At 34.9% G+C, this 13,633-nt stretch overlaps 1 protein-coding gene across 1 annotated transcript; it reads left to right on the top strand.

Moving 5' to 3' along the window:
- The first annotated feature begins 5,597 nt into the window (after nucleotides 1-5,597).
- Nucleotides 5,598-9,256, top strand: LOC115993888 (stress enhanced protein 2, chloroplastic). The gene is made up of 2 exons (XM_031117872.1): nucleotides 5,598-6,026; nucleotides 8,683-9,256. Exons 1-2 carry the CDS (start codon nucleotides 5,679-5,681, stop codon nucleotides 8,953-8,955), a joined length of 621 nt encoding a protein of 206 aa, XP_030973732.1. The 5' UTR covers nucleotides 5,598-5,678; the 3' UTR covers nucleotides 8,956-9,256.
- Nucleotides 9,257-13,633: the final 4,377 nt, after the last annotated feature.

Here is a 13,633-nt window from a genome sequence, read left to right as displayed (position 1 = left end):
AGTTTGAGTCCGAGGACTATGCAATACCTTGGTTCTGTCCAAAACTTGATTTTTTAGTAGTTGATTTTCCCATAGGTTTGAGTCCGAGGACCATGCAATACCTTGGTTCTATCAAAAACTTGATTTTTAAGTAGTTGGTTTCCCAATAGGTTTGAGTCCGAGGACCATGCAATACCTTGGTTCTATCCAAAACTTGATTTTTAAGTAGTTGGTTTCCCCATAGGTTTGAGTCCGAGGACCATGCAATACCTTGGTTCTGTCCAAAACTTAGCTTTTTGAAGTAGTTGGTTTCCCCATAGGTTTGAGTCCGAGGACTATGCAATACCTTGGTTCTGTCCAAAACTTAGCTTTTTGAAGTAGTTGGTTTCCCCATAGGTTTGAGTCCGAGGACTATGCAATACCTTGGTTCTGTCCAAAACTTAGCTTTTTGAAGTAGTTGGTTTCCCCATAGGTTTGAGTCCAAGGACTATGCAATACCTTGGTTCTGTCCAAAACTTGATTTTTAAGTATTTGGTTTCCCCATAGGTTTGAGTCTGAGGACCATGCAATACCTTGGTTCTGTCTAAAACTTGATTTTTAAGTAGTTGGTTTCCCTATAGGTTTGAGTCCGAGGACCATGCAATACCTTGGTTCTGTCCAAAACTTGATTTTTTAGTAGTTTGGGGAATTAACCCCTCGGTTATGGCGTGGGACCTTGGTTTAGGGGGATGAGCTCCTCGGCCAAGCCCCTAGAACCATCCGTGCTACTGACACTATGAAGCGCAGCCCTTAGTGAAGAAACGTAGCCCCTAGTGGAACTTTTACGCCCACCGCCTGTGCCAACACACAAGCCTTCCCCACAGACGGCGCCAATTGTAAGGACTCGATTTGTAACGACCCAAAATGATGTTGGGTTCGCACGTAAAAAAGCCCAAACAATATCACTTATAGAGCGTGGGTTTAAATGGCTAGGCCTTGGTCACCGGACGAGGGTTAGTCGTCTTGTTCGTACAGAATTAGGCCGTGTTCGCCCGAGGAGTCTTTCTCCTTGAGGCGGTCTGGGAGACTCTAGCTCTTGGCCTTTTTTCCCAGCCTCCTTTCGTGGGGCATCAACCTTCACATTATATAGCCCTTCTTGGTTGATCTTAGCCCTCCATTTGTTGATCAGGCAAGTGCCTACTTCAGTACCCGTCCCATTAGCTGCCTCCCCTTACTTTTTGTTAGTTACGATGATCGAAGTCACCCTGTTCAGGCGTTTTTTGTCATTAATATGGTTAGGACGTTGGCGAGTGCAGTTAATGTGGAGGGGACGTATTTACTTTGAGCCAGTTTTGCACCTTACCCTCACGTGGGTCCCATTCTACTCGCCTCTCCTTCAGGGGACTTTTTGGGGGCAGCCTTTCAATGAGATGTTGCGCTTCCCTTTGAAGTCTTGGAGTGCCGAGGACAGGGTCATCCTCGGTTGTGCCCCCGGCACTTCGGCCTTTCCCTATTCGTCCTCGGCAAATACCCTTCTCGGCACGGGCCCTGGGCCCTAGTAGAGCGTGGGCCGGATCATAAGTTCCCTGGCCCCACACATGCATTAAGCTACAATCAGGGACAAGGTAGGATTTGGAGTTAGGGGGGTGGTTCTATTGTTAGCTGCATGCGGTGGCTTCAGTTTTTGGCTCTACTGCTTAGCTAGCAAAAGTTTTCTTTTATTATTGTTATTTTTATGTGTGTGTAGAGTGTGTCTTTTGTTGGCAATGACAAAATTATTTTATTTAAAATTTTTTAAAGAGCTAAGTTGTTTGTTTTTGGTAAAATTGGTTGATTAGTCTCAATTTTTTTTAAGCTTTGCAATCGTCTATCAGTAATTTTTGTTGTTGGGCTAATATTTTGTACTTGTATATATATATTTTTTAGATTTTAGATCTATAATTTTTTTTTTTTTGTGGCCTTTAAAATGAGGAAAATATTAGATTTACAAACCTTTTTACAAATTGTTATTGTGATTAGTGGTTATTAGTAAGTAAAAAAGTGATGTAAGTGGTAGACCTAGTTGCAAACCATTAAGAATTTGCTATCTCAATAGTTTGTAAAATAGTTTTTAGCTATAGTATTTCTCTTATAATGATTAGTGATATTATTAAGAGAGACAAAATGTAATTTTATTGAACGAAATTGCTAAAATTAGTACCTCAATATATAGTTATATTAAAAAAAAGGGGGGGGGGGGGGGGGGGGAACGCCATTGCCCCCCTACTCCACGAATGGCTCCGTCCATGGCTACAGTTAAGAAAAATGTGGTCGAGGGTTTTCTAAGCAATGTCAACAACTATATCTTTTACTGCTAATCCACCCTTATTGATACGTAATTAGGCATTATATAATTGTTCTAATTGAATACTTAAGTAGGAAAGTCTCAATTTCCATAGATTCTACTATTTCAAGCAATGGATAAAAATATTCAAATTTTCACATTACTACTACTACAACTTGTTTTATCATGTAAAAGGCACTAGAAGAGTAGAAGTGGTTAAAAAGACTTCATGGAGTACTATAGTTTTCAAGAAAGTTTGGTAGGCACAAGCTAACTTGATCGAGAATGCTCTTCGAGATGGGCTCGCTAGAATTTGACTTCAAAAAATTAATTTGCAAGCAAATTCTGCAAATTAAAACAATCTTCTTTGGCATTTATTGCATGAATGTCTACAACTTTGGAATTTGTAGCATAAAAGTCTTCTTCATACATCCATGATTTTAAAAAATTTGTTATTTTAAACTTTAAAACATTATTTTATCTATTTTACTAGATCATTTTACAACTCACCCAATATCTTCTTTTTTTTTTTTTTTTTTTTGGAGAAACTACCCAATATCTTAATTCTTGTTCTTTATATCAAAACCAACACTATTCACATATTCATTCATTTTTCTCTCTTCATGTCTAACTTTTTCTCTCTCCTCCTCTCCGTTTCTCTCACTCTCTAGTCTCTTTGTGAAGCAGCCTAGCAACTAGGGGTGAAGGCAAAAATTTTAGTTTGGGGGGCCAAGTTGTGATACTAATAAATTAGTTAAGACAGACCTCTACACGCACACACATGCACACACACACACGCATATACAAATTAATTTACTAAAAGAATTTATCATCTTCTAAATTTTAATGAGAATATAAAAGTCATGTATTTCTTATATTAGATATATACAAAAATTTATCATTTTCTACATAGTTTAATTTTTTAGGGTCATGCTAACGAGTGCCCTTAGAGCACTGGTTAAGAATCCAGTTAAAAATAGTTTTGACATCACTTTTATGGGAAATGAAAAAAACTGTTAAAATATTAATTGCTTTTTTTTCTTTTCCCACAAAAACTTTCTATAACTGGATTCTTAACCAATGCCCAAAGGGCACTCGTTAGCATTTTCCAATTTGTTAAACCTCTCAAATTATATGATTTTAAATATAATTTTTCTTTCTTTTAAGAGCACCATTGAAATGACTCAAAATTTGGGAGGGCCAACTTCTATTTTTACAAGCTACATTTTTTAAAATGTAAATAAAATACATACTATATATATATATATATATATATTTTAAATTTTAGGGGGGCCTTGCCCCCCCCCCCCCCCCCCTTGTGTGCGGCTCCACCACTGCTAGCAACCAGGGCACATGCACAGTCACGAACACAAAACACAACATAGCCACATACCCAAACCCAAAAGAACCAAAATCCAAAAAAACTCAAAGAACCAAAAGAAAAATTTTGCAAAAACCCACCACCGTCAAACACCCAACACCACCATTAATAATCCACCACCATCACCAAATTGCAATTACCCCCCACGATATCATTACCACAAGACCTACCACCACCAAACACCCACAAACAAAACAAATACCCACAAGATTATATTGAGAGAGAGGTGAGGATCTGAGTGAGATAGGAGAAAGAGGAGAGAGAGAGAGAGGAGAGATCTGATGGCAAACCCAGGACTACCATCGTAAATGCCGACCACCATCTTCATTGCCACCAAACCGTGAGTGGTGGTGGAGAGAGAGAGAATAAAAAATTATTATAAAAAAAATAAACACTTACTAAAATAACTTGTATATTTATAAACTTACTGTTCATATTTACTAAAAAAAACTAGCAATAGCTACTGGGGTAAATCAAGTTTTGGGTGGATCTAAAATAGCAATTTAAGCAATTCTAAGTAGGAATTGTACATTTTAAAAAATAAATAAATCTTGGTACCATGTTTAAAGACCATATTTAATCTTTTTCAATTTTATCATTAAATAATCAACCATTCAATTTAGTGTTTACACTAATCAAATTTCTTTTTTAGATAGTTATAATATACTGCTAATCTCATATCTCAAACTCTTTTTTCTCTAGACCTCAAGCACTTTGTGCATGAAAATGTGTTAATTCAGCTATAAAGTCATTGGCTTACACTAATCTAATGATTAATGTGTTATCTAATTAACAAATCTCCAATATTAAAAAAAAAAAAAAAAAAAATTACAAGTGGCTTAAAATTGTATATGGGCCAATCCAAATTGATTAGAAGTGCCATGAGCCCATTGGTACTTTGTGTCACCATTAATATTGCGTGGTAATAATAAGCTGTTATATTATTCCAAAAAAAAAAACTATCATTATCATCATAATATTAACCACACGATTATTTTGATCCAACTAAACAGTTTGCGTGTAATTTTTAAATCAATTAAACCTTTATATATTTATTTTAAACATATCCAATAGGTTCAAATATAAATGGTTGCCCTTTGTAATTTTGGTGCTGGTGTTTTTTTCTTGTAAATATACAATAAATAAAATCTGGAAATACTTTTACCCAGAATATATACACACACAAATACGCTATATATGCCTGTGTTGTGTGGATAATTATTGGGCACTCTTATACTACCATAAATACGTACACCCTTTTCTCATATAACTATAGATAAGACTAATTAAATTTAGAGAAATACTAATAAGTGTCCTGACTAATTAAATTTAGAGAAATACTAATAAGTGCCCTCAGGGCACTGGTTAAGAATTCAGGTAAAAAAAGTTTTTATGAAAAAAAAAAAAAAATTAATATTTTCACAGTTTTTTTATTTCCTATAAAAGTGATATCAAAACTTTCCTAAAATAGATTCTTAACCAATGTCCTAAGAAAAAATTATTAAGTACTCTTATAATACCATAAATACGTTAATGTGAGAGGAAGAAATACGCATATTAAGATAACCCTTAAATTTATAGTGGAAGCAATAATTCATACTAGAGGAAGTAGCCTGCATTTACGACACTCCCAAAAAAATTCAATAATTTTCGCGTTCTGCAGTGACAGGTCAACTACCGCCTAAATCAAATCACTTTTTCCGCTAAAATGTCAAGTTGGGATTCTCATTAAAAAAAAAAGTCGGTAAATATTACATGTCTCACTCTCAGCCCCAGCAGGCCCAGCACGAATTATTCCATGCTAGAAAACCACGTTACCGACCAAAGCAGCCGCCACGTAAACCTAGGGCCCACACCAACGTCAGCCACCACCTTACAAACCTAGGACAGACGTGGATTCATAAAACACCCCCATCAAGGTTCCAAAAGTAATCTTAAAATTTAAAGGGAAAAAAAAAAAAAAAAAACCCAAGATTCTCGGAATCCCCAAAGCCCCATTGTTATTTTCTCTCTCTAATGGCCTTGACGGCGCGTGCAATTCACTCCGAGTTGAAGTCTCCAAAACCAGCTGTTTCGAGGAGAGAACCGGCTGGTCCGGTTCAGGTTCAAATTCCGGTTCAGAAACCCAAGCCGGTTGTGAATACGGATGGGGGGAAGATGAATAATATTGTGTTGCAGCCTCGGCTGTGTACGTTGAGATCGTATGGCCCAGATCGAGGTGGGGTGATTAAGACTAGAAGGGACGGTGGAGATGGACCTGAGAGTGGTGCTGACGTGTCGCAGTTCTTTGCGATTCTTTCGGAGTATATAGAGAGCTCGAAGAAGAGCCAGGACTTTGAGATCATCTCTGGTCGCCTCGCCATGGTGAGTCAGTTATTGTTTATGATACAGATTAGACTTATTATTATTATTCATTAAACTCCATTATTTTAGCTTGACTTGTACTTGACCTAAGTTTAATTTGCTATTGGATTAGGATTAACTTTTATGGAAGATTTATTTGCTGAAAGTTATAATACAAACATGTAGTTTTTTTTTACTAGTACTATATATAAACGTGTAGTTATAGCTAAAAATAGAGAGTAAAATTTAAGATTGGCACATAAATACTAAATAAGCTAAAAAAAAAAAATTAAACTCACACTAATTTTACAACTTGGCCATTCCACAACTAGTTTTAGGTGCCATTTGGATTCAGCGTTTTCCGCTTAATCCAAAGCTGCGTTTTTCTTTTTTTTTGGTTTTTCCTCACTTCACGCATTCCAAGGGACAACTGGCACTATAGTGGCATCGTAACAGTACTGTTTATCACTGTTCACGTACTAAAAAAATATTAAAAATGGATCCCACGATACTATTCACACATTTAAAAATTATTTTGCTACAGTACTTTCAGTTTTCAGTTTCAGCAATAATAAGTTCAATCCAAATAGACTCTAGTGTTGAGTTTAGTTTAGACGAGACTCAAGGACCAAATTGCTTACATAAATGACTACCAATCCATGGCCATGTTTTGGCTTTGTCCTACACAAATAAGTAATTATTAGATAAACTCTTAGGATTTGCCATGAAAGATGATAGGAAGATCATTGATAATTAGTACTTACTCAAAAACTTAATCCTATATTTGGATTGAAGGGAATGGGAAGAGAGGATTGAATAGGAGAAGGAAATGTGACTTGAATGTACTATATTTTGGTATATTTGAGTCACCTTTCCTTCTACTCAACTCTCCTATTCTTTTATCTTTATTCACAGGGACAGAACTAGGATCAAAATTTAGGGGAGGCCAAAACCTCAAAAAAAAAAAAAAATTCTTTAAAATACAAATTAGCATATATTTAATGTTAAGAAAATATCAGCAAGAGAGGAGAAACAAAATAACCATTTATTAATACATTTTAAATTAATAATTTAAAAATAGAATTCAACATTCTTTTAAATAACAAAAATCATCTATAGTTGATTTTGTACTAAACTTTGAAACAATCTCCCTTTCAATCCTAAATTTCTTTTGATTAACGATACATGAATTTATAAAATTTATATAATAAAATTTGTAATACTAATGACTGTACACTACACATTAGCACTAATTTATTTACGCAACTATTCAATTCTATAATACCCCACATAAAATTAAACTAATTTACTAATAAACAACCAACTAGTAAGTAGTAAGTTAAAAAAAATAAATAAATATTTTAAGTTAAAAATTAATAGCCAAACACACCTGTCATCCCACCCCACACATTGATTAATGGCCACCCACGCACCCCACTCACACTCACTACAAGTACATTAACTTGGTTTGTAAGTTGTATTCATCTATCTTTCTTCTTTTTTTCTTTGCACATTTTTTTTTTCAGCAAAAATAGTCATATTTTTTTCATGAAAATTCAAATAGTCAATTTTAACACTCATAAAAAAATAGTTTGGATCTAAGAAGAAAGAGTATGAAACAGCCAACACAGTAACACAGATGTTGTAGTATAGTTGTTTACCAATTGGGTTTTATCATTTTCATGAGCCAATTTGTAACTTATTGAGAGGAGGGGGGCCAAAAATAATTATTTTGGGCTCAATTGTTAAACTATTCATTAAATGTGTATACTATTACTATTTTTAAAATAAAAAATTTGTGGGGGGGGGGGGGGGGGGGGGGGGGGGGGGAGGTGGCCATGGCCCCCCTCTGCCCCTTACTAGTTCTGTCTCTGTTTATTCATTCCAAACATACTCTAAAGTGTTCATTATTCTAAGTAGTTAGAACTGGCTTGTTTTAACTTGGGATTGAATATCAATGTGAGTAAAACACACAATCTCACATGCAAATTAAACATGTTCAATTTATATTTAAACAAGATTTGAGATCAAATTTACCCCAAAAATAGAAAAGAGAGGGAAAACAACCCTATAAACACACTAAATTTCACAACTTGTTAAAGTAGTGAGAAAAAAAAATGATGGATCCAAATAAAAATTATTAGTAAAAAATGTCCAACACTCATCCTCAAGTACTTCAGCATATCACGAAATTGGGGAAAACTTGTTATTTATTTTTTTGATAAGATATACACGAATGATCTTGTACGTACTCAGTACTCACCACCTTATCCTCAATATCAAATGGCCTGCCCTTTCACCCACTTGCAGTCCATGACACTCAGGAGACATCAACAGTCATATAGTACGCAGAAATATCCAAAAAACAAGACTCAATAATGAGCCAGGACTTTTGGCTTATATATCCTTCATGACACTAACACGTACGTTAAATTTGTCCATTGTGCTCTCTTGTCTTGGCTTATCCTTTAGTTTTATTGCCCCTTCATCTAGATGGGGACTGCGCGACTTGCTGCCCAGTTTGGTTTTTTGGTATAATCATTCAACTTGAATTAGAGAAACTACATTGATCCATGCAAATTAACCTAACAACAAATGCATCACATTGTTTTATAGGCTCTACCATTTTCCTATAATCTGTAAATACAATCAAATTTTAACAAAAAAAAATTCGCAGATTGTATTTGCAGCTACTGTGACAACGGAGATGGTGACTGGAAACTCGTTATTCAGAAAAATGGATCTTCAAGGCATTGCTGAAGCAGGTGGGGTATGTCTGGGAGCCATTACTTGTGCTGCTATCTTTGCATGGTTCTCCAGTGCTAGAAGTAAAGTAGGTCGGATCTTCACCCTCAGTTGTAACACGTTCATTGATTCGGTAATCGATCAGATAGTTGATGGCTTATTCTATGATGAAAATGAGCCCAGTGATTGGTCTGATGAAATTTGAGATATCAAAGGGTTGAGATACTAGGCAGGCCAGTTCTGATTGTGGAAGAATTAAAGTATAGATGTTAATTTAAGGATCCGTTTACTATAGTTTTGGTTTATGGAAGAATTATGTAAAAGATCCCAGAAATCACATAATTGAAGAGTGTAATTGGTTATACAGCTAGCATGGATGTTATTATACTGTGAGATGAGAAGTAATTAAATCGACATCATATTTGTTAGATACTGGTGCTGTTCATCTTATATTGAGATTTTGCTAATCAAGATTGTATGCAGTACATAATATTTCATAGTCATAATTGATATTGTCTAAATTGCAATTATATAGCTATTTGGTTCTATGATTTGTACTGCTGTGTTATTTTATTTTGCACTCCAGATCACATTAGCACAATTTGGAGTTCATCCTCTGTCCAGGAAGAACCTTCACCTCTGTTAATTTTGTATTGGCTTGCATGGTTGCATGCAAAAACCTGCCATCTTTAATATTTATTAGTTGAAGACTTTCTAGAATTTGCTTTGCAGATATGTATGGATTTGCAATTTAATGAATTACAAAAAAGTGGGGGGGAAAAAAAGAAACCAAAGAAAGGAAGAGAAAATGGGAATTGTTTTGAGAGGTAAAACTGATGTAGTCAAGACAGTGTTAACACGAAACACGATGAGTCTCTCTCTTTTACTTCTTATTTTAGTAAGACAAACATTACTCTAGCGTGAGTAATTATTCAATATTAAAAGAGGAATGTTCATTCTTCTCACATAACCAAATTCATGATCTCAAAAGTCATGTAGCTCAATGCATTATATATAATTTATAGGGAGAACATAATCCCTCTCTTTAGTCTCTTGCATAACAAATTTTTTTTATTAATTTTTTTTTGAGTTATGGTAAAACTATCATTCATCAATTATGTAAAAATTGATGAATTGAGAAAAAAATTATGTAAAAATTGAGAAATCGTTGCTTCCAAAATATTGAATAATATCACATTAACGAACCCTCTAATTGCCTCCCTTTTATAATAAGGAAGTACTTGAACTTGAACCGGAACTTATTGAACGTTGGTATTTTCTCTTAGGACTTGGTTTAGGTATAGTGTGTTCAGTGCATTGGACACGATCAGATAGTGACACGTGTTTAAAAGTAAATATATGTCATCATTTCAACGGATTTAATACTCCTGTACACTAGATCTAAGTCTAATCATTCCTTCTAACATACGTCTTATATAATCCATTTCAACCTTTGTAGTTGGTCTGCTTTTGTTTTCTTCCGAATTATTTTTGCTTTGGCCGCTACAGCCATCCAAACTGATGAGAATATTTCCGTCTACTTTAATTTGGCCACAACCATGGGTGGTGAGTAGAGTATTTCCATCTACTTCATTGATGATACAAATATCATTATGAACTTGCCTTGATCTCCATTTTTGAAGATCATCAGATTGCTTGATACTGAGGGTTGGTTTGAACCTTTCACTTTGGTTCGTGCTGATAATGACATCCACCCTCGCTGATGATGTTGATATAATTACTGATGAACTTTTGTCCACTCCTTCCCTGTCTTGTGATTTGCCATCGTTCATGTGCACTGTTAGTCCCATTTGTGGTTCTTCCTCCAATCAGCAATAATTGAACAATGTGCTAGGCTCCCGGTTGATGATTGCAGTAATATATAAAGTCCCACAGAAAGTAATTTCATTCAAGATCGTACTTAATATTTGGATAAGGATTCCATATTTCCATGTCTTCTATAATTAGCAGTGAATGATAACCAAGATACACCCTTACCAAAATGTACCTCTGGAATTCCAATAATTCCCAGTCCAAGTACGAAGAGCCATACACGACCTCCAATGCATGTGATCTAAAAAAAAGAAAAGCAATGAACATGAACAATAATATATGAGATGCGTGTGACATGTCCACATTGTTGGACCCCGTTATAAGGCCATGTTGTCTACAAGACTACAACCCCATCCTCATATGGTACGAAGCTCCACGTGTTAATGATGTAGAGCCCATGACACCATTCATCAATAAAAAATGGATGTTCAACTTCTACAAAAATTTCAAACAAGATCTATAATTTAACTCTACAATCATATAAAAGATAGAGATGGAATTGGTGAGTAAAACTTTTGAAAATTTTGAAATTACCATTATACAATCAATACAATCAGCCTAGGATTAGGATCCGAGATTAGAATTCTGACCATTCAAACCCAAATAAGAGAACTCCTCTTTCGTAGACTACAATCGTTTTTCTTGGTACATTAAATTTCATTAGATCTTAGTTCAATGGTTTACATCTCACACATAGAATCCTTAATTTAAGGATCTGTTCAGTATTGTCTTAGTTTATAAATTAACTTATTTTTTAAGTATGTTTACATAGAGTATTTATTTATGTTTACGTAGAGTATTTTAAGTTTGAGTAAATTACAAATTACACCCCTAAAATTTGGGAGTGATTAGATTTTACTTCCTGAACTTTCAGAATTTGAATTTTACTCCTGAAATTTGGGGTATTTAGATTTTACATCTTGACATTTTAGAATTTGGATTTTACCTCCTAAAGTTTAGGATTGTTTGGATTTTATACCCTCAAATTCTGAAACTTTAAGGTTTAAAATCCAAACACCTTAAAACTTTAGGAAGTAAAATCCAAACACTTCTGAAATATAGGGTGTAAAATCCAAATTCTGAAATGTCAAGGTATAAAATCCAAACATCGCTAAATTTCAGGGGATAAAATCTAAATTCTAAAATTTTAGTGTGTAAAATCCAATCATCCCTAAACTTTAGGGATGTAATTTACAATTTACCATTTAAGTTTTTAACTAACTTAGACCTCCAAACTTTTATTATATTTTTGTATGTTGACTCTTTTTTTCCCATCAATATAGTACATAAAATTTGATATTGTAGCAAATAGACTATTTTTACCCATTCTCGGCCTTTTTTTTTTGCACCAAATAAAAAAATAAAAAATGAAAAGGGATTATATATTTATTTTTTAATGACAAAAATGAATAGTTTTAACACACGACATAAATGTTCAAAGGGTTTCACTGCATTCCAAAGTCATGGTAAGATAATCCAAAAGCAAGTATTTTAGTGTACTTCTTAGCATTATCACCTCTCAGTTCTCACTGCTCCTTAATTGATGCCTCTTACCCTTGTAGTTATCTCATTTGTGATCGTAGATCCCTCTTCCAGTTTTCTAAGGAAGTTCACATCAGCCACATCCACCACAAAGGCAACCATTGCATAAATATATTGGCCAAGGAATGACATTCTACTAGAGATTATTTTGTTTTGTCCTTTGATCATCCTTCCTATATTTTATTTGAGCTTTTAGTAGACACTTGTAGCTTACCCTAAATTTTGTACTACTTAATTTGTTGAGCAATATTTGTTACACAAAGTGTATTTTAATAAAATGGAAATGACAACGTGACTTTAACTCATGTTTTCCTAATTTGTTTAATCTCTTATCCTTTAAAAAAAAAAAAAAAAATTAGAGTAAAAGTTGTGTAGTGGGGCTGTCCAAACCCGACCGGAGCCTGACAACCCAACCAAATCGCCTGACGCCGACCAGATTCCAACCCAAATCGAAGGTCCAGTCGATCGACGGTGGGTTTTTGTTTTCAAGAACCGACACCAGCAGGTCGAGTGGTGGGTTTGCTTCTCCAAAACCCAAGCAACCTGAACTCAACCGGAGCCATATAAAAAATTTGGCTAAACCTGCAAAAACAATCCAGATCCAGCTAGACCTTGACCAAATCTGGCAAGATCTTAACCAGATCTGGTGGGATTTACCTAGATTCGGCCAAATTTCAACAATTTTTAGCGAAAAAATGCAGATTTCAGTGAAACAAATGCAGATTACAGCGATAAAATGCATATTTCGATGACTTTTTCCAGATTTTTGCAAATTTTCCCACCAGTGATTTTTTTGCAGATTTCAATGAATTTTTTTTAGTTTTCGATGATCGACCGAACCGACTGACGCTCACCTTCACCAGAAAAAGACTCGAGCGATTGATTCTGGCTGTCGATTTCGAGTTCCTCCATCCAGCGCCGATGGGTTGAGTCTGGGTTGGGTCCAAAACCGACCCTTGGACAGGCCTAAGTGGGGTGAGTACATAAGAGTGAGTATGAAATAGAAAAATGTTAACATCATAACTTTTATCACAACTCACTCATGTGGCAAGTTATGAGTGGTGAGTCCATATACGTCTATACTAAGAAAGTATTAGGTCCACCAGAAGGATTGCTAATGTGATACTCTTTGATCTCTCAACCAATAAAATACTGTTATTTATGCAAATGTGACATCATCTAGTAATTTTATTTTTTATTCATTGTACTGATTAGGAAGTTCATACATATATTTACATAAATGACATCATTTCATTGGTTAAGGAGAACCACGTCAATAATCTTTCTAATATAAATAATAATTTCTCATCTATATCACCCGCAACATGCCAAATAGATAAATTAGGATAAAGTGGTGGCGAGAGTCATGGGTCTAATTATTTCTGCGTTAAATATTCAGCATGCAACATGTTCATGGTTATGAAATATCTATGTCAAGTGTGGGCGTCGGCATTCTCAAAAAAAAAAAAAAAGTGCGGGCGTCGGTCAGTGTAGTTATTTATTAATTC

The sequence above is a fragment of the Quercus lobata genome, chromosome 6 (assembly GCF_001633185.2).
Source record: "Quercus lobata isolate SW786 chromosome 6, ValleyOak3.0 Primary Assembly, whole genome shotgun sequence".
Classification (NCBI taxonomy): domain Eukaryota; kingdom Viridiplantae; phylum Streptophyta; class Magnoliopsida; order Fagales; family Fagaceae; genus Quercus; species Quercus lobata.
This window is presented reverse-complemented; position numbering and strand designations above follow the sequence as displayed.